Source organism: Sciurus carolinensis, chromosome 9 (genome assembly GCF_902686445.1).
Source record: "Sciurus carolinensis chromosome 9, mSciCar1.2, whole genome shotgun sequence".
In the NCBI taxonomy this organism is placed as follows: domain Eukaryota; kingdom Metazoa; phylum Chordata; class Mammalia; order Rodentia; family Sciuridae; genus Sciurus; species Sciurus carolinensis.
In genome coordinates this window covers 66,579,198-66,600,950 of record NC_062221.1, presented here as the reverse complement: position 1 = coordinate 66,600,950, position 21,753 = coordinate 66,579,198, and the positions used below count along the sequence as shown (strand labels likewise).

Sequence of the window (21,753 nt, the reverse complement as noted above, 5' to 3'; positions counted from 1 at the left end):
TTTTTTTTTTAATACCAGGGATTGAACCCAGGGCACTTTACCACTGAGCCACATCCCCAGCCCATTTAAAAAATTTAAAAAATTTTGACCCAGGATTTTGCTAAGTTGCTTAAGGGTCTCTCTAAGTTGCTAAGGTAGCCTCAAACTTGGGATCCTCCAGCCTCAGTCTCCTGAGCTGCTGGGATTACAGGGATGCACCACCATGCCTAGCAATGCCTTTCTACATAAGACAAAAAATGCAGGAGTATAGAGAGAAGTATGGATCAACTTAACTGCATTAAAAAAAATTCTGCCTGGAAAAATTATCACAAAGAGGAAAGAAGAAAAGAAAGAAAGAAAAACTGAAGAAAGGGGGGAAAAAAAGGAAGGAAGGAAAAGACAAGGTAGAAATATTTACAGTTCATATTGTAGAACAAGGACTAATTTCCTTAATAAGGAACTTTTATCATTCTGTGAGAAAAAGACCAGTGACTCAATATAAAAATGAAGGAAAGACATCTTTTTAAAAAATGGCTCTTAAATGTACTCAATTCTACTTAAAATAAGAGAAATGCAAATTAAAATGCGAGGTACTACTTTTAAATTATAAAATTGGAAAAAATCAATGTTTGATTACACTTTCTGTTGAGAATGTGGGGAAAACCGGTACTCTGTATTACCGATAGTTCGAGTTGGCACAACCTTCGTTGCAGAAAATGTGTGTATGTGTGTGTGTGTGTGTGTGTGTGTGTGTGAGAGAGAGAGAGAGAGAGAGAGAAAGAGAAAGAGTGAAAGAGAAAGAGTGAAAGAGAGAGAGAGAAAGAGAGAGAGAGTGAAAGAGAGAGAGAGAGAAAGAGTGAAAAAGAGAGAGAGAGAGAGAGAGAGAGAGAGAGAGAGAGAGAGAGAGAGACACACACACACTGGGAATGAAACCCAGGGCCTCTGCATGATAGGCAAGTGACTCTGCCACTGAGCCACCTCCCTAGCCCAAGTTGGCATAAATAACCTTCATCATAAGTGCTATGCATTGGTAAAAATACATCAAACCTCATCTACCATTTTCTTTCTTGTTCAGTTGGCCTCCTGCTTTTCCTCAAATATGTCAAGCACATTCCAGTCCCAGGGCCTATGCATTTAACTTTCCCTACTTATCCTGAAAAGCACATCAATTTTTCTTAACTTTTATCAGGCTTTTGCTCAAATATCACCTCTTTAGTAAGGCTTTCTCTCATCACCTTATCTAAAACAGTGGCTCCCACCCTCTCCATCATTCTTATCATCCTATTTTTTAATACAGAGCACTTATCATCTGACATTATTCTGTGCATTTGCTAGTCTCTCCTCTCCAACTAGACTCTAAACCTAGTAAAGACAAGGATTTTATTGTGTATGCTGCTGTATCCCCAGACCCTATGGGCTTAGTATACAATAGCTGCTCATTAAGAGTACATACATATATAACGAATGAACATTTATAGAAGACAACTTAATATTTATTAAAATTTGGAATGTATTTACCCCAAAATCCCCCTGAAGGCATTTACCCTGTAGATATCCTTGTTCGTTTGTTTGTTTTGTGCTGGGGATTGAATTAAGAGTGCTTTACCACTACGCTGAATCCCCGGCTTTTTTTATTTTAGTTTTTAAATTGAGATAGGGCGTCACTAAGTTGCTGAGGCTGGCCTTAAACTTGTGATCCTCCTGTCTCAGCCTCCTGAGTCACTGGAATTACACGTATGTACTTTTATGCCCAACTGTCCTATGGATATTCTTGTGTGTGGTCAAAAAGAGAATGTATAAAGTTATTTGCTGGGCTGGGGAGATGGCTCAGTTGGTAAAGTGTTTGCTCTCGCAAGCACAAGGCCCTGGGTTCGATACCCAGCACCACAAAAACAAAAAAACAAAAAAAAAAGTTATGTGCTGTAGTGTTGTTTGTAATAGTGAAAAAAGAAATTTACCTAAGGTCAATTTTAAAAATAAATTACCTACATTTATACAATGGAATAAATGGAATACTACCTAGATATGAAAGGATCTCTAATTCTGAAAATTCTTTTGCTATCTTTGATAAATACGTGTCTGAGATGTGACTGTGTTAAGACCCTGTGATATCACTATGCAGATAATCCCTTTTAATGGGGTATTTAATAGTAAAGAGAGTAGGAATAAATAGGTAGAATGAGTTATTCTTTTTACAGTTTTACTTAATAAATATTAATATCCTTATAGAAAACATAGGCTTTTACCAATTAAATAATATTCCGGTAAAAACAAATGTATCTGTGTACAGATAACCTTATTAAACAAAAATCCTTTCTTTGTACATCTAAATTCATGAACATGTTTAAACTGGCAGTACCTATTGTTCATTTATTACAGGTGGAGTTCCCATTTTACAAACAAACCTCTCATTTATGGGAAGAGGTTCCTGGTTTTGGAGTGTCTTTAGGATACATTTCCTTATCCCAGAGGAGCAGAACTCCCCTCTTATCCATCACATAACATCCACTTGCAGCAGCAAGGAATTTTGCAGAGGTACTTTTCTACATCAGAGCTATCTACATACAAAATAATGTTCATATATATACAAAGGCATAATGCATAAAGGATAATTTCCTGGTAACCATATATGCCCTTTAATCTCATCAAACTATAATTTGCTCTTCCTCAAATAAAAGTTTCTATTTCTTGTCTCCTTTCACCTTTTCTCCACTGCCTTCAACTGGAATCCTACATATGCTTTGATATAAATACTACCATTTCAAGGTCCAGGCAAAGTCCTATTTCTCCATTATAGGAAAAAGTCTTTCCTGACTATTTTACCCTACAATTATTTAAGCTCTGACTTTAGCCTCTATCATCTGGCTCTAATATTTTTGCTGCTTAATACTGTTATTTAGCTTTTCACAAGCTTTTGAGTTATCTTCTAATTATATTGCAAGTTCCTTAAAGGCAGAATCCTATATTGTTTTTTTCTCTATTCTTCAAGCACCTACATAGTAGATATAAATGTCCTTGTTTTGTGAACCAATATATATAATTGGTGTTCTTTACAGGTATTTATAGAACACGTCTATGTTTTTATATAAACATCGATATTCTGCTACACCAATAAATTGAGTGTTTGGTGTCAGAACTCATCAGCTGACTCTGTGTCCCAGCCACAGGACTGCAGTTGTTCATCCTGTGGGAATTCAACCACAATGTCATATACAAAATTTGGATCATCTTTCTTCTTCTGATTTTTCTCAAAAAGTTCATCCATGATGCTCTTCCTTTTGGCAAGCTCCTTGTCATCTAGTTTGTTCAGGTCTTCCTCAGGATCAATGGTTGTTTCCCGTTGAATTTGTTCCATCGTTTCTGCCAAACTCTGTCCCCACAAGTAACCTCGTAAAAAAGTGAATAACTTCTTCAGCTGCTTCAGGGATACTTGTTCCAGATAACTCTTGTGTCGTGGATTATTCTTTAATTGTTCAGCAGCTCTTGTGCAATCTAGGAAAGAGGGAAAACGTATACACATACGTCATATACACTACAAGCAATTAATGCACCATAAACTCTTCAAAGGACCAAAACAGAACAAAAAAACTCTGAAATCATTGTCTGCATTACAGACAAGTGCCTAAATGGCTTTATTGGAATTAAATATTTGTAGAACTATTCCTTTATAATAAATTGAGTTTTGAGTGTAGAAGGGAAAGAGTGGATATATTTTTTACTTAACTTAAAATCACTTTGTGGAGATGTAAAAAATTTTAACTGAAGAACATATCTAAGAAGAAAAAAATGGCATTCTAGCTTTTAGGCAGCAGTAGTGGTACTAATAAAATGTTAGAATTGTAAATTAAAAATATTTGTAGGGAGAGAAGTGAATTAAAATTACCGAATATTGTTGCCTCATTTAGTCTACGCAACATTATGTTAACTAAATTATCAGTTAACAAACTAGAAAAAAATTATCAATTCCCCGTTATAAATAAGGAAACTGAAATTCATGGTCAGTAATTTACTCAAAGGTCACACATCTAGTCCCTGATAGTCATGATTTGCACCTATATCTGTTGACTCTGAAGTTCATATCACTTCATTGTCTCAAACTGTTTTTATTAAGTGACTTAGACAATATTTTAGAGGCAAGATAAAATATGAGATACCTGAAAACTTTGAAAAATTTCGAACTGGCATGATGCGCTGGCGACTCTTTCCTTTGATTTCATTTTCATAAATTAAGATAATAGCTGGAGGCTGGAATCTAACTCCACATTTCTTGGCAGTGCACATCATTTTCACATATCTTTCAGGGTAAATCAGAGGAAATCTGATGAAAATGTGTTAGTTGCATAATAATTTCTTGCTGGCAGAGGTGGGGGAACAAAACAACTAGGTGTTGGATAGATAAATCTTTTTTCCTTGACCCCACCTTCCCAGCATATTCAACTGTAGTCCAGTTCTAGAAATGCATGCTTAGGCTATGAAGCTCAATACTTAGAGGCCTAGCCTAAAAATTCAGTTTAGCTCTGGTTAACCTCAGTCTGTATCCCTAAGTTTCTCTGGGTTGGCCAGGTATGGTGGCACACCTCATACCAACTCACTGAGGTATGGTGGTAACCTCAGTGACTCAGGAGGCTAAGGCAGGAGGATTGCAAGTTTGAGGCCAGTCTCAACAACTTAATGAAGTCCTAATCAATTTAGTGAGACCTTGTTTCAAAATAAAAATAGGGCTGGGAATGTAGCTCCGTGGTAAAGTGTCCTTGGGTTCAGTCCCTAAGACCAAAAAAAAAAAAAAAAAAAAAAAAAGGATTTTCTGGTTCATTGACAGATGTAGGTGTGTTCACATGGGAGCTGGGAGTACAACTCAGATGGAGCTCTTCTTGGAGTACTACACAATTACTGAAGACTGTACATGAACCCCTGAGTAAAACCAAGAAATGACCTACAGGTTCTTTTCTGTTTATCAATTAAGAAACTGTAGATCCAGCACTCTTTGTATGAAGGTCTATGCAACATTTTGTCCTGCCGGCAAGTGGTGCACACCCTGTAATCCCACCTACTTAGGAGGCTGAGGCAGAAGGCTCCCAAATTGGAGCCAGCCTGGGCAACTTGGCAAGACACTGCCTCAAAATAAAAAATAAAAAGGGGTGGAGATATATCTCTGAGTGCCTCTGGGTTCAATCCTTATTACTCCAAGAAAAAAAATCAAAATGTTCTGAGGGGTTAACCTATATGATTATTTAATTAATATGTATTTTCCTAAAAGACAATTTTTATGTGGATTTGTCTTATAATCTGCATTATCACTTCTTATTGTTGGATATGAGAATTTTTACTCTTAGGAAATTAATCACAAAGAACTGCTTTTTCAATGTATCAGATCTGCCTCTGATCTGATATAAAGATCAAATATTACTTCCAGTTCACTAAAATTTGATGTCAGTAAACTTTCTAGGAGATCCTACTGAACACAATATAAATTGCACACACTAGAGCAAATGGAAGATGTACTTGGGAATGATGCATGAAATTGATACTCAATAGTGTATAGATTTTTTTTTTTTTAACCATAAGACTACTTTCTCTTTAAAGTTTTTATTTTTACTAAAGTAGTGTATGTATTCTGCTTGGAATGTAAAATAAATCCCAGGAAGATTATAACAAAAAAACTACTGTTTTCTGCCCTATCCATCCCCATAGTCAACAAGTTTCAATTTTTTCAGGCACTTTTTTTCCAAAATTTATCTCCATATTTCTTAATAACATGGTTATTCTGCTATTCCCTTTACTCTTTGAGACCTTCGCCCTAGAGCACTCTGTTTTACCGCCAGGAGTGTGGTTTCCATCCAACCGCATAGCACAAAAGCGCTCCAATCTGCAGTAGGTACTCTCTAGGCCTGCTTACAGATTCCATGCAGTTCAGGACAAGGGACGGCACACATCACCTAATTATTGTTCTTGGACATGAATACTTTTCTGCCTAGGGATCAGTGACAGTGAAGGTCTTGATAAGTGTCCCCCCATAGCACCTACGATTTCCCAGTGCGTAGACAATCTCTCCCCACTCACGTCCCCACCAGTGTAAGGAAGACTTCTTACCCTTAGAGAAGTACAGAAAATATTTTTCTTCTGCAGGTCAACGTCTAAACCGCCGGAAGAGGGTTGTTTCCATCCAACAGCATAGCACAAAAGCGCACTCTGAGGCCGGGCGGAGTCTGGCGCTGCAGGAAGAGGTGAGGGCCACAGACCGCTGACGTCACCGCGGGGTGAACTCCTCTGCAGGAGGCCGGAGCACTCAGGCACCTGGCCCGGGGGTAGGAGGCCCTCCCCGAGCGAAGACAGCCTTCTCTCAGGACTGAGCCTGGTCTAGGTCCGGCTGGGCGCCCCGCCCTCCCCAGCTCTTCCAGCCCTTCCAGCCGTTCCCACAGCAACAGCCCGGGCACACGTCACGACGCTTGCGTCGCCCCTAGCCCCGCCTCCGATCGGGACCACAGGAGGCGGGGCGGCTCCAGAGCGCATTTTGGATCCCGCCCCGCAGCTTCAGCCTCCGCGGGAGCTTTGTAGTGCCGCGGCTGTGGAGAACCGGGAGCCCACAAGGCCGCGGCCGCGCCGCACCTAGCCCTCGGTCCTGGACACTCAAGCCGGTGGCTGCGCACTTCGGAGCGGCGGGAGGCGTGTGTAGGCTCCTTTTTGCGTCTGCATCTGGTCCCCGCGCGCTCCTCTCGGGCGTCCGCCCGCCGGCGTCCTGGCTGCCCGGGCTGTGGCTGTCCGGGTCGTGGCCTGGCTGCTCCTCGGGGCGGCTGGGCTCACCCAAACGCTCGCCACCAACTCCACCGACGCCCCCTTCGGTGCTGGTAAAGGGGGCGGGGCTGCGGGAGCGCGGTGGGGCTTGGCGGCAGTAGGGGTGGCAGCGCCGGAGTCCGGGGTCCTCTCCGCGCCGCGGTTTGCGAAGGTGCCTCAGGTACTCGGCGCTGCACTCTAGAATGGTAGGGCGAGCTGGAGGAGGTTAAAACAAAGGCCGCGTGTCTTTCTCCTCCCCTCTTCCCTTCTCGTGCTCATTGCTGTTCGGCCAATCCTGGGAGTTTGGAGAGTCGGGCTTCGTCGTTTCGAAGTGGGACTGGATCGCTGTTTTAAAACTTCGTAAAAGAAGTACAGCTGTGAAGCGTCTTGGGATGTTTATGGCATGCATTGCATGAAGCTTCCGACCACCAACGGGCTAGAAAAACCTCCGCGCCCTGTGAGGTGTGAGAATCCCAAAACAGCATATAGAGAGACTTGGGTTGCGCGCAGCGGGAGGCATCCAGTTTTGTTTTACAAACTTCTTTGGTGATTGACTGGATCGGGCTAGGTTTTCTTTATGACTTGGGGCTGGACATAGGAGTTGATGTATATCTTTGGACTCGAGTCCGTGAGCCTGAATGCTGTGTCAAGTGCTGTGGATCCAGCCCTAAGCCATTCACAGAGCTTGCAGGATAGTGGGGGAGAGACACTTGCAAGAGAAATTACAATATAGTGACCACGTTTGGTTGGGGAGGGAAAGTGAGCACAAACCGGGTGAGTTTCTGCGTCTGTAAAATAATCGTGTTCGACTAATCATTCTGTCCATCAGTCCAGTTTCTGCTTTTGTGTGTTTACAGAATTAGACTTCCAAATATTTTTTAAAGGAATTATAAGACCAAAAAGAATTTATAAGCAACTGGACTTGACATCTGTAAAGATTTCTCTTATAATTTAAAAGGGGTCACTTTACAGAGACTGTTTAGGCCATCTCAACCAAATAATATTTAAGAGGAAAAAATTCTTGAAAGTGAATTTAGATGCAGCATCCTCATTTTGAAAATATAATTTTTGACCTTAAATATTATAAATAACTAGTATTTATTTGGCTGTTTGTAAATTAGCTTTCTACTGCCACATAATGAATGGTTTACTACTCTCTAGGGTACAATAGAATTTAAGCCTATTCATTAGACCAGAAATCTTGCACCTACTAGAAGAAAATGTAGGCCCAACTCTCCATCAAGTTGGCTTAGGAACTGAATTCCTCAATGAGACTCCTTTAGAAGTAAAATCAAGACTCAATAAATGGGGGCTGGGGATATAGCTCAGTTGGTAGAATGCTTGCCTTGAATGCACAAGGCCCTGGATTCAATCCCCAGCACCACAAAAAAAAAAAAAAAAAAAAAAAAAAGAATAAATGGGATGATATCAAACTAAAAAGCTTATTCAAGCAAAGGAGAAAATGTGGAGAGAGAGCCTACAGAATTGGAGAAATCTTTTGCCACCTGCACCTCAGAGCATTAATTTCGATATATAAAAACCTCCAAAAACTTACCACCAAAAAAACCAACCCAATCAATAAGTGTTCAAAAGGAATTGAACAGGCACTTCACAGAAGAAATACAGTGGGCCAACAAATATATGAAAAATGTTCAACATCTCTAGCAATTAGGGAAATGCAAAATAAAATTATACAGATTTCATCTCGTTCCAGTCAGAATGGCAATAATCAAGAATATAAGTGGGGGCTGGGGAGATAGCTCAGTCGGTAGAGTGCTTGCCTTATAAGCACAAGGCCCTGGGTTCGATCTGCAGTACCCAAAAAAAAAAAAAAAAAAAAGAATATAAGTAACAGTAAACACAAAAAACACTTAACTTAGTGTTTAAGATGTGGGGAATAGGTACACTTATACATTGCTGGTGGGACTGCAGGTTGGTTCAACCACTCTGGAAATCAGTATGGAGATTCCTCAGAAAACTTGGAATGGACCCACCTTTTGACCCCGTTATCCCACTCCTTGGCATATATCCAAAGGACTTAAAATCAGCATAGTATAGTGATGAGACCACATCAATGTTTATAGCAACTCAATTCATAATAGCTAAGCTATAGCATCAAATCAACCTAGGTATCCTTCAACAGATAAATGGATAAAGAAACTGGTGTATATACACAAGATTCAGCCTTAAAGAAGAATGAAATTATGGCATCCTCTGGTAAATGGATGGAACTGGAGATTATCATGCTAAGTGAAAAAAGCCAATTCCAAAGAAACCAAAGGCTGAATGTTCTCTGTCATTATGCAGATACTAACACAATGCGGGGGATAGAAGTTTATTGGATTAGACTCCCCCAAGTCCACCTGGGAGCAAGGTGGAGGGCCTCAGGGAGATGTGCATACAGAATAGATTTGTGTTATACCTGGGGCTCCTGTGCTTGGGGAATCATTGCATTTGAGGAAGCTCGTGCTTCCTTCTAGGAGGAGATGTTACTTCCTTCCTCAAGGTTGCCTGCTGCAAAGACAAAGGGAATTGAAGGGAAGGGAGTGGGGAATGGGAATAGGAAAGAAAATGAATCAGATATAACTTTCCTGTGTTCATATATGAATACATCGCTAGTGTAATTCCACATCATGTACAACCACAAGAATGGGAAGTTACACTCCATGTGTGTAATATGTCAAAGAAAGACCCTTATGGTCATTATATCTAAAAGGAATAATAAATAAATAATAAAAAATAAGCCTATTATCCTGAGAGATACATGTTATCTGTTTATTTGGGGAAATATATGCTTCTCCAAATTAAATAAGATTTCTTTAAGTGGTCAAGAGAGTGAAAATGTCGTAGGCTTTCTTTAAAAGTTGGGCAAGCTGAGTGTGGCAGCGCACACCTATAATCCCAATAGCCCAGTAATCCCAGATTTCCTGACTCTTCAGACATCCTGTTTTTTTTTTTTTTTTTTTTTTTTTTTTTTGGGTGAGCTGGCTATTGAACCCAGGGCCTTATGCATGCTAGACAAGCTCTCTACCACTGAGGTATACCCCCATCCCTCAAGTACTGTTAATAACACACACTTACATAGAGCACATACTGTGTGGTAGGCTCTGTTCTAAATGTTTCTACATATCCTAAATTCTTAGGATAACCATGGAGAGAGAAACTACCTTGCCCAGACACATTGCTATTAAGTGATACACTGGAATTTGAAATCAATCTAACTCCATAATCAATATCTTTGTTTTGGTACCGAGGACTGAACCCAGAGGCATTTTACCACTGAGACATTCTCAGCCCTCTATTTTTTGAGACAGGGTCTCAAATAAAGGTTGCTGAGGCCTGCCTTGAACTTGAGATCTTCTACCTAAGCCTCCTGAGTGGATTAAAGGTGTGACTTTATAGTCATTATTCTTAGCCACTATGCTGTTGTGGAAATAAATTTATAGGCAACTCAAACTTTAAATTTTTAAAGTGTTTTTTTTTTTGCTATTTTTCTGGCAAGTAAAACCTATTGAAATAATTATTTTCTAATTATTCTTTCATTGAGTGCTTATTTTTAAAAGTCTTTTCATTCTTACAGGCATAAGGGCTCCTTGTTCTGAAATTATTTTAAGGCAAGAAGTTTTGAAAGATGGTTTCCACAGGTAAGTTGCCCATCGATTTCTACTTACATTAAAATACTGCCTTGGGCCTGGGGTTGTGGCTCAGTGGTAGCACTTTTGCCTAGCACGCATGAGGTCCTGGGTTTGATCCTCAGCACCACATAAAAATAAAATAAAGGTATTGTGTCCACCTATAACTAAAAACAAACAAACAAAAAATATATATATGTACACATACATAAATACTCTTACAGTTTAGGTTAAAAAGTTGATAGTTGAAACATAGATAAATGTTTATCAGTGAGAGATTTGTCATATGTGGTTCATCCTTATAAATGTTTTTTAAAAAATGTTTTTATTAGTTGTTGAAGAACCTTTACTTATTTATTTGTATGCGGTGTTGAGAATTGAACCCATGCCTCACACATGCTAGGCAAGCACTCTACCACTGAGCCACAATCCCAGCCCTAATGGTTTTAATAACAGTGGAGAAAAGAAAAAAACATTGCTTACCATGTTTATTTAAATTTTTATATAGAGAGATAATAGCTACACTTGAAGTACTTTATTAAATCATCACAGTGGCTATGAGACACATTAATTTTTTTTTTTTGCTTTTCAGATGTGGAAATTAGGGCTCAGAGAATTTAAATCACTTGGAAGAAGTTACGGTGGTAGAGCTCTGACTCAGACTTAATACTATTATTCCACACTTCAAAGCTGTGCTTTTAAATACTACTATACAACACTCTGAATCACTATTTTTTTTTAAGTTGTTGATGGACTCTTATTTTATTTATATGTGGTGCTGAGGATCAAACACAGTGCCTCACACATGCTAGGCAAGCACTCTTCCTGAGTCACAACCCCAGCCCATTATTTTATTTTTTAAGTATTTTTTTAGTTGTCAGTGGATCTTTTTTATTTTTTTATTTATTTATATGTGGTGCTGAGTATCGAACCCAGGGGCTCACACATGCTAGGCAAGGTCTCTACCACAGAGCCTCAACTCCAGCCCCCTGAATCACTATTTTTTATTTAATGGACTTGGTTTTAGATGACTGGGCTGTTTCCAGTTTCCAAACAATAAAATTGTTTTTAAAAGATGAATGGGACTGGTGATGTAGCTTTAGAGTGCTCTCCTAGCACGTACAAGACCCTGAGTTCAATCCCCAGAACTGGGAAGGAAAAAAAAGATGGGTGAATGAAGATGAATGTTTGCCAGTATTAAAGATCTTTCAAAGTGGTAAAGAGCTATGAAACTGTTCCGTAAGAAAACTTTCCCAAACTTTACAGCTTGTTGAGGTGATTACTTTGAAATGATTCTCAGATATTCTATAAATTATGATATATATATAATTTTAAAATAATTTCTTTTCATAGTCACCTCACATGAAATGTCTCCTCTTTCTTCTGAGTTAATGTATCATATGAACAGCTAGGAAATAATGTAGAAAGAACCTAGGTTACTATTTACTCTGATTTGGGCTCAAAATCTACGTACTCATTATCTATGTGCCCTGAGGCAAGCAAGTTACTTAAGTCTTTTCTTTGTTAGTAAAACCAGGTAATGTTAGTATTTCCTTTTTGGTGATGTGAGGATTAAATCAGAATATATAGAAATCCCCTTAATATACTCAGAAAATGTTAGCCATTATTATAATGAGATAGGTGATCAAGCTAAGCAAACCAGTTTTAGTCAAAGAGAAGATATGATGGTAAAGTAGCAAAATTAATTTGGGAGGGTAGATGGTGAGAGGGTACTTCTGAAAGTTTTTAATGGAATTCCAGAGACACATTTTAAGCAATGACCAGGTAGTTAGGCCAGGTACTTAGCTTCTCTCTTTGCCATAATTGGGATATACAAAACTATTGTTCTGATCTGAATTTCAAGAGGAATGGGAGCTACTAAATCATATAAATTTGACCGTGCCATTACATATGATTCTAATAAGGAAGAAAGAAGTACCTGCAGAAGCTGTTGTGATAAGAAATGTAACTTTCCAATTATACATACTGAGAATGAAACTAGGACATAAAACCAAGGACATAGAATGACAGCATGCTTAAGAATAGATTCAGAAAGTAGAAATCTGAGTTGTTTGAGATACAAAATGTCAGTAAACCTTTTTTTCAGAAGGCTTTTCAGATCTACTTAAAACAGATATCTTGCTAGGATTAATGAAGAAGGATTAACAAATTAAAGAATACTAGAACTCTTTTGCTCCTCTTCTTGGTCACAAAGAATTACTTTTTTTTTTTTTTTTTTTTTTTTGGTTTTGTTTGCGGTGCTGAGGATTGAACCCAGGGCCTTGTGCTTGCGAGGCAAGCACTCTACCAACAGAGCTATCTCCCCAGCCCAAAAAATTACTTCTACTCTGGAAAGAGCCAAGCAGGTATTAATAGTAGAGAACTAAAGAACAGAATCTATAAGGGAATCAAACAAAAGGGCCTACTATTGTAAAATGAGTTCAGGGTCTCTCTTCACTGATGAACTCTCATTGCAGTAGGAGAACTTGCTTAAAAGATTGCTGAACTAAGCCAGGCATGGTGACACGCCTGTAATCCTAACTACTCAGGAGGCTGAGGCAAGAAGATGGAGAGTTTAAACGCAGCTTCAGCAAAAAGTGAGACACCAAGTAACTCAGACCCTGTCTCTAAACAAATTACAAAATAGAACTGGGGATGTGGCTCAGTGATTGAGTGCCCCTGAGTTCAATCCCCGGTACCTCTCCCACCTCCCGACCCCCGACCCTCCCCCCCAAAAAAGAAAAAAAAAAAGATTGCTGAACTAATGTTTGTAACCTTTGGATATTCTGGAAGTTAGAACTATAAAATTGTGAGCTTGAGTAGATTCTGGGCAAAATTCTAGATCAGATTATTAAAAGATTGGTTTATGAACACAGAACAGGAAGAGGTGATCTCTGGAAACTATCATGAATTTATTACAAATATTTCTTTTATAAAGTAAGTAGATGGGTGGATCAGGCAAGTGCTATAGTTGTGGAGTATCAGATTTTCTGTAAGATTTTTACATGGTATTTGTGAACAAGATGAAAAAAGGTTGCCTGAAAGATAATACAGATAAATTAACTTCATAAAAATTTAAAAATATGCCAGGTGTGGTGGTGTATGATAATAATCCCAGTGACTCAGGAGGCTGATGCAGATGGATGGCAAGTTTGAGGCCAGCCTTGGCAATTTCGTAAGACCCTGTATCAAAATAAAAAATAAAAAGGACTGAGGATGTAGCTCAGTTAGTACTTTTTCTGATATGATATAGCCATCCCATATTTATTATTAATATTTGAATGTATTTTTAATTCTTTTAACTTAATCAGTCTTTATGTTCAGTATGATTTTTGTAGATAGCATATAGTCAAATGTTTCTATTTTATGTAGTCTGTGAGTCTCCATATTCTAATTGGAATGATTAGAACATTTACTTTATTATTTTTTATAATTGTTTTTGTGATACTAGGGATTGAATTCAGGTGCTCTCTACCACTGAACTACATCTCCAGATCTTTTTATTTTTTCATTTTGAGACAGGGTCTTGCTAAGTTGTTGAGAACTGCCTGGAGCTTTTGATCTTCCTGCCTCAGCCTCCAAGTTGCTGGGATTATAGGCATGTGCCACTGTGCCTGGTCAGACCATTTCTTTCTTTCTTTCTTTTTTTTTTTTTTTAAATTTGTTTGTGGTATGGGGTACCAGGGTGCTGTAGCCCGAGCTACATCCACAACCCTTTTTAAAATTTATTTCAATTTATTTTTTATTTTGTTTCCTTTATTTATTTTTATCTTATTTTTTTGTTCCGAGCCAGTCTTACCAAGTTGCCAAGGCTGGCCTCAAACTTGCAGTCCTTCTGTTGCCAAGATTATGGGTGTGTGCCACAGTGCCTGCCCATACCATTTGCTTTTATGTAGATTTTTTTTAACCTTTGTTTAATTTATGTATTTTTACGTGGTGATAAGAATCAAACCCAGTGCCTCACATGTGCTAGGAAAGTTCCACCACTGAGTAACAACCCCAACTCCAACCCAGCTTCTATGTAAATATTGATATAGTTGTTTTAGTTTAAATTTATCCACCTTGCTACTTTTTTATCTTTGTTTTTCTATTTGTTCTCTAGTTTTTTCTTTCTTGCCTTATTTGGAATAAATTAATTATAAATCATAGACTAGATTATTTTCCTTCTGTATGCTTTTGTTGTCAGACATTTTACTTGTATTATAAACCCCTCATTACATTGTTATTATTTTTGTTTAATCATATATTTTTATATTATTTTAATTGTGATAAAATACCCATAACATAAAAAGTTCTCTTAGCTGTTTTTAAGTGTGCACTTCAGTGGCCTTAAGTACATTCATGTTGTGCTACCATCACTGCTGTTCCTCCATATTACTCTTTTCATTTTATAAAACTGAAAATCTATACTCACTAAATAATAACTCTCCTTTTCCTGGCTCCTGGCCTCCATTTTGATTCCTGTCTTTATGAATTTGGCTTCTCTAGATATCTCATATAAGTGGAATCATAATATTTGTGACTTACTCATTCCCTTAGCATAATATCCTTAAAGTTCATTCATGTTGGAGCATATATCAGAAATTTTCTTTTTAAAGCTGAATAATGTTTCATTGCATGTTGATGGACAGTTGAATTGCTTTTCTCTTTTGACTGTTGCAAATAATGCTGCTAGGAGCATATATGTACAAATATCTTTCCAAATTCCTCCTTGTAATTCTTTTAATTCCCAGAAGTAGATTTTCTGCATCATATGGTAATTATCTTAATTTTTTGAAGAACTATGATCCTGGTTTCCATGGTGTCTGTATCATTTTACATTTCTACTAACATTACAGACAGGTTCCAACTTATGAATCTTATTTTAAAGCAGTTAAAATATGAGAAAAGGACTGGGGTTATGGTTCAATGGTAGAGCACTTGCCTGGCATGTGTGAGGTACTGGGTTTGATCCTTAGCACCACTGAACAAACAGACAAACAAATAAATAAAGAAATAAAAGTATTGTGATCTACAACAATAATAAATAAAAGGAGCAAAAAAATGTTTGAAAAAATGAGGTCTCTCTGTGTTGCCTTGACTTACTTCAAATTCCTCGGCTCAGCGATCCTCCTCCTCAGCCTCTGAAGTAGCTAGGACTAGAGGCTTATACCACCAGAACTGGCCAAAAAAAGTCTTTTGTATTTACCCACATATTTGCCATTTCTGATGTTCTTCAGTCTTTTTTTTTGTAGATGTGTTTCCATCTGATTATCATTTTCTTTCTACCTAGAATATCTTTTACTATTTCTTGCAGTGAGAAATTAACTTAGTTTGTGTTTGTCTTAGTTTTTATTTTGCCTTTAGTTTTGAAGGATTTTTTTTTCTGCAGGATAAACAATTATAGATTGACAGCTTCTTCGTTTTATTACTTTAAATATGACCAGTCTTGTGCATTTACAGCTTACTTATGCCATGTCTTCTGGCTTAGTCTTATTACAGTTACTTTCTAAAAGTGAACTTGTCCTTGATAGCTTTTGACTTTTTTTTTTTTTTTCTTTTTGACTAGATAATAGTATACTTTGGTGTGGTTTGTTTATGTTGATCCTGCTTGGGGTTTGTTGAACATCTCAGATTGATGGGCTTATAGTTTTCATGAAACTTGGAACATTTTCAGCCCTTAATTTTTCTGTCGTATTCACTCCTCTTTTTCTAGGGCTCCAGTTATACATGTACTAGACCACTTGCTATTGCTTAAAGATCACTGAACCTATTCCTTTTATCCTCTCAGTCTTTTCTCTGTGTTTTAGTTTGAATGGTTTATGCTGCTCTGTCTCTAAGTCATTGATCTTTTATTCTTCAGTTTCTAATTGCTTTTAATCACATCTGGGTAACTTTATTACAGGAGTCTTATTTTTCATCCCTTAAAGTTGCATTCAGTTCTTTTAAAAGATATCTTTTCTTTCCCTCAGAATGTTCATGCTTGTCTTAAAATCACTGAACCTATTGGGTGTATGTATAATTACTGTTTTAATGTCCATTGCTCATTTTGTCACTTTTGTTATTTCTAGGTCTGTATCTATGGACTAATATTTTCCTGGTCATATTTCCTTGCTTCATTGCATGTGTTAATAACATTTTATTGGATGCCAAATACTGAAGAATGTTTTGATACGAACATTATTGATAATGGTTTGTCTTCCTTTAGAGACTTTAAGAGCTTTTCTTCTTTTGGCAGTTGGGTCTTTTTTTAGGGCTTTTCTTCTTTTGGTGGTTGTTATTTATTTATCAGCTTGATACTTTTCTTTATTTGATACTGGGTATTGATCCCAGGGGCACTTTACCATTGAGCTGTATCTTTGTTCCTCCTTGTTTTTTAATTTACTTTTTCTTGAGACATAGTCAGTAACTTGCCTGAGGCTAGCTTTGAACTTGCAGTTCTCCTGCCACAGCCTCCTGATCAGTTTAATCCTCTCTTAACCTTATTTTATTTTATTTTATTTGTTTTAAAATATAGTCCTAAAGCTAAAGTGACTTTAAGGCTAATTTATCTGCTAAGCCTTACCCTACTAGGGTTGCTGACCCTACTAGGGTCTGTATTGAATGCTTCAGTTTGTAAGTTTTGGTTGGTTGGAGCTTGAATGTCATTCAGTTAGTCCAGTGTGAAATTTTTGAATTTTTCACTTTTCAGTTCCCTGGTCAGTTTTTTTCCCAGTTTTGTGGAATTATATCTCACTTATACTTATCTTAGTATTCAGCAAAACTTAAGGGGTATTTATTTATTTATTTATTTATTTATTGTATTGGGGGTCACTTTTACTCTTATGGATATGATGTTATGCTATCTCATTTAATAATCAAATGAAGAAATTTATTTTAAATGCATTTGTTTTTCAGAGACCTTTTAATAAAAGTGAAATTTGGAGAAAGCATTGAGGACTTACAGACCTGCAGACTGTTGGTTAAACACTACATCCCAACAGGACTTTTTGTGGATCCTTATGAATTGGCTTCATTACGAGAGAGAAACATAACAGAGGTACAGACATTAATGAATTTTTAGGGAATGCTATAATGTGAATTAAGACAAAATAGTACATAAGACAATGCTGTAGTATTTTAAAATTTTTATTGAAGTATATAAAGTGACATCTTCAGAGATGGGAGTGTTCTTCAATAAGTAATACTTGTCAGGACTAAGCCAGCTAAACTGAGCCAGTTTAATGCTTTTCAGCAGGATGATTCATACTTTAGTGACTTAAGAAAATTATAATCGTGTGTATACACACATGCAAAACATATGTGTGTATAAACATATATATAAGTATATATATCTCGAAAAGAATGACTAATAAATAGTGCTTCAGCAGCCTGTTTGTTAAATTAGATAGACATGCCCTGATATCTGTGTAATTTGGGTATGAGTAGGGAAAAAAACTAATATTTAATGTTTAGTTTTTAATTTATCTGCCAGATATCTTTATTTTTGTTTCTAAAGGAAGCAAGGTAAAATTAATCTTCATAACAATCCTGAAGGTATTATCTCCATTTTATAATAACTAATTTATACAAGATCATATAGATAAATGGTAGAGCCAAGAAATGAATCCAGGATTGTCTAGTTGCAAAGTTGTTACTCTTTCCTGACATGAGTCTCACACTGTCAAATGTTTCCCTAGCTTTGATAAGAACAAAAATAATGGGCACTTTTTATACACATTATTGTCTTCCTGGGAAATCCCAATTTAGTACATCTAGATTGGGTTCAGACACCTTTTTTAACAACCCAGGTGATTCTTATTAAGAAATTTTGGACCAGGCAGTGGCACATGCCTGTAATCGCAGCTACTTAGAAGGTTGAGGCAGGAGGAGCCCAAGTTTGAGGCCATCAGGGGCAATTTAGCAAGACTTTGTCTCAAAATGAAAAAACAGGACTCGGAATGTAGCTTAGAGGAGAGTAGCCCTGGGGTAAATTCCTTGCACCACCAAAGGGGGAGAAAAGAAATTTTAGGAGACTGTCTTAGTTCATAAGATTATAATTCACATACAATCTTGTTTTTGTATCAGGGATTGAATCCAGAGACACTTAACTACTGAACCACGTCTGCAGCCCTTTTTTTTAATATTTTATTTAGATACAGGGTCTCACTAAGTTGCTAAGTGCCTTGCTAAGTTGCTGAGGTTGTCTTTGAACTCTCAATACTCCTCCTGCTTCATCCTCCCGAGCCACTGGGATTACAGGCATGCACCACTGCACCAGGCTTTACACATGAATATTTTAAAGGCAAAATAGGTATACTTGTAGTCATTCATGATGGCAGTTTATTTCTAATTGTGGGTTTAGGCCAACTTCTTCACCTTTTTCATTTATTTTAACTTTTTCTAATAAAGAATTATATTGTTAGGCTTAAAATTCAGGAGATACAGAAGGATTTGTAATGCTAAGTTTCCAACTCTCTGAACCCTCATTTACCATGTTTCTCCCTGTATTTTGAGTTTTTTTGGTGTATATGTATGTCAGTTTAGATACTTGTATGTACATGGGAAAACCTCATTATTTTCTTCACTGAGTTATGAATTTTTTTTTTTTTGCGGTACTGGGGATTGAACTCAGGGCCTTAGTGCTTGCAAGGCAAGCACTCTACCAGCTGAGCTATCTCCCCAGCCCTGAGTTGTGAATGTTAAGTGAAGCTTTTGGAACTTAAAATAATAGGTTTCAAATTTAAACATAGTTCTTGGTTTATAATTACATGGATTGGAATCATATTTAAATATACTTAATAAAATCACTTACCTTGTTCTAGGAAAATGAAAGAGTTTGGATAGGGTTATCCAAAAGGAAGTCAAGGCACCCACACCTTTGGTTAGGATAAGACTTGGATGTTTACAATTTGTACATTGATTGACAAGTTCTCTTTATCTGATTTTTCTGCTCATCTTTCATATTCTTAACTATAAGTGTTGTAAGTATATTTACTTTTTTGTTTTGAAAATTTCTAGAAAAATAGATGCCAAATTTGTGATAGATAATTGGAAATTATTTCTTGATATATCAGATGCCTTTTCTTTTTCCTGACTGAGTTGAGACTGTGGCCCAGTTCCTTATGCAGAGAAGTTTTGTCATGAAAAGTGGTATTTTAAGATGAGTTTAACAGGATAGAAGGGAATTTATATGTTGGGATTAATTGATGCTTATATACCTGAGCTGAGATTTTTTTTTTTTTTTGGTACTGGGGGTTGAACTCAGGGGTGCTTAACCACTGAGCCACATCCCAGCCCTTTCTGGTATTTTATTTAGAGACATGGTCTCAGTGAGTTGCTTAGAGCCTTACGAAGTTGCTGAGGCTGACTCTGAATTCACGATCTTTCTACTTCAGCCTCCTAAGCTACTGGGATTACAGGTGTGCACCATTGTACCCAACTACACTGAGATTTTAAATTTTCTTCCTGTAGATAAAATGTTTGCCCCCAGCAAATAGAACCATGGATTCTCAAAGCACATGGGAGGTATGGTAACAAAATGCTTTTTAAGTAGTTTGTGAGCAATTTGAAAATAAATACAAGCCTTAAATAGGTTCACCAAGGATAAGACATTGAATAAACCTCATTTCATTTTTAGGTAGGGTTATTGGACAGTTTGGGGATCCAATCCAAGACCTCATACATGCTAGGCAAGCACTCTACCACTAATCTATGCGTCCACTTCCTATAGATATTTTTAAAATTCTCATATTTAAGAACAGTATAATATTAGATTGAAACATAACAAATTCCTATTTTGTAGATCCAAGTGAAAACTGTTTTTGAAACAATATGTTTTACAAAATCAAAATATGTGGCATTAATACTTATGCTTCCGGACAAGTTGGACAACAAGGAACAGATTTAGTCTCCCTCCTGAAACAACCAGAATATATGAAATATTGAAAAAAGTCATTGACTATCAGGCAGTGATATCTGAGAGAAGAGAAATAATCAAGGTGAGCTCTGTGGTTGTCCTGGCTTACTTCCTTGAGAAGTAAGGTTTCTGGTTGTAATGCAGGGAGGAGGAACTCAAACAGAACCTGGTGGACTTCTTTGAGGAGATAAAGTTACGATTCTGGGGAAAGAAAGGTCACTAGAATTCACAAGAGAGTATATCAGAGGAGAGAGAACTGCATAGAGGCAGAACTCCAGTGATCCATGCAAGGTTGCACTCAGTTACATAGCTGAGTGTTCATTAGTGCATGTATGTGAGGAAACAACCTGATGCCCGGGAAAGAACCATTTGACAATTTGGGGTAACAGTGCTGGTCTCACACGGGCCAAGAGTATAATGTCTCTTCCCACTGAGAAAAGCCTCATAGTTTATTGGACAATGGATAGAGTAAACAGAACAGCTTTTACTCATTAGTGGGGAGCACTTAGCCTTAAACTGAGCGTTGCTTCAGTCCTGCATAACAAATCTTCAAAGTAAGACCCTCAAACCAAACAGTTTCCAGATAACCTAATTGCTTCTCAAATAAAGCTTAATAATATTTATAGGAAAGAATGTATGCTGTTAAAAATAAGTAAATAGGATGAAAAGAAGAGTATTTATAGGAATACAGAAATACCTAGCATCAAATGAGATCAGGTTCACAATATCATGACTTCTTTGAAAAAAGTAGCAGAGGCCTGGGGATTTGGCATAGTGGTAGAGAACTGGCTGAGCATGGATGAGTCCCTGGGTTCCATCCCCAGTACCACACAGACTCACACAAAATTTAGCAGTTACACAAGCCTGTATGAAACTACAACCTGTAATTGAGGAGTTAAACTAATTATTTGAAACCAATTCAGAACTGGCACAAATATTAGAATTAGCAGGTCATTAAAACAGTTGCCATAACTGTATTCAGTATGTTCAGAATGTTAAGTGGAGACATGGAAAATATTGTAAAAGAACAGCACTGAACTAACATGTAAGACTACAGTGTATAACCAGTCCTCAGTTCATAAGTATGATGATTGGGTGTTTGCGCTGCTGTGTGAGATATGCCTCCCTCTAACCTTATGATATCTTGTTATGATCACATTACCTATCTGATATGAAAAGAAAAAAAAAAAAAAACGACTATAGTGTATGAGACAAAAATAACTCTGGGTGGGATAAATGGCATATTAAATCTTGAAGGCATAGCAATAGAATTTACCAAAAATGTAAAACATGACCAAATTTGGAAGGTGACTGGAACATTAGTGAACTTATGCAACAACTTAAAGTGACCCTCTATACAAGTAATTAGAGTCTCCAAGGAATCAAAAGAGGTGAAAATGGAAAAAATATTTGAAAAATAATGGCTGAGAACTATCTGAATTTGATGAAAGTTGTAAACTAACATTTTTAAGATGCTTAAGTACAAGAAGCAAT

At 37.3% G+C, this 21,753-nt stretch overlaps 2 protein-coding genes and 1 pseudogene across 3 annotated transcripts in view; 2 read left to right on the top strand and 1 right to left on the bottom strand.

The window, feature by feature from the left end:
• Positions 1 to 1,460: 1,460 nt before the first annotated feature.
• On the bottom strand, positions 1,461 to 6,391 carry Cep19 (centrosomal protein 19). 2 transcript variants are annotated; one of them, XM_047565296.1, is made up of 3 exons: positions 6,070 to 6,391; positions 4,134 to 4,297; positions 1,461 to 3,471 (listed from the first exon to the last, which is right to left on the bottom strand). In XM_047565296.1, exons 2-3 carry the CDS (start codon positions 4,261 to 4,263, stop codon positions 3,110 to 3,112), a joined length of 492 nt encoding a protein of 163 aa, XP_047421252.1. In that variant the 5' UTR covers positions 4,264 to 4,297; positions 6,070 to 6,391; the 3' UTR covers positions 1,461 to 3,109. The 2 variants fall into 2 exon arrangements, with proteins under 2 accessions (XP_047421252.1, XP_047421250.1); XM_047565294.1 differs by having other exon boundaries at positions 4,134 to 4,273; positions 6,070 to 6,388.
• The window catches only part of Pigx (phosphatidylinositol glycan anchor biosynthesis class X), a 33,529-nt gene continuing 16,590 nt past the window's right edge, over positions 4,815 to 21,753 (top strand). Inside the window, exons 1-5 of the mRNA XM_047565479.1 lie at positions 4,815 to 4,878; positions 6,106 to 6,203; positions 6,653 to 6,824; positions 10,331 to 10,394; positions 17,259 to 17,400. Of these exons, the coding sequence (XP_047421435.1) occupies positions 4,815 to 4,878; positions 6,106 to 6,203; positions 6,653 to 6,824; positions 10,331 to 10,394; positions 17,259 to 17,400 (540 nt within the window). The remainder of the gene's footprint in view (positions 4,879 to 6,105; positions 6,204 to 6,652; positions 6,825 to 10,330; positions 10,395 to 17,258; positions 17,401 to 21,753) is intronic.
• Positions 21,323 to 21,431, top strand: LOC124993863 (uncharacterized; annotated as a pseudogene).

Bases quoted from the DNA above. Each gene is read 5' to 3' on its own strand.
- Cep19 (XM_047565296.1), bottom strand. From the start codon at position 4,263: ATGATGTGCACTGCCAAGAAATGTGGAGTTAGATTCCAGCCTCCAGCT. The intron at 3,472-4,133 runs GTATCTCATATT...CCTCTTTCCTAG, and splicing joins AAATTTTTCAAAGTTTTCAG to ATTGCACAAGAGCTGCTGAA.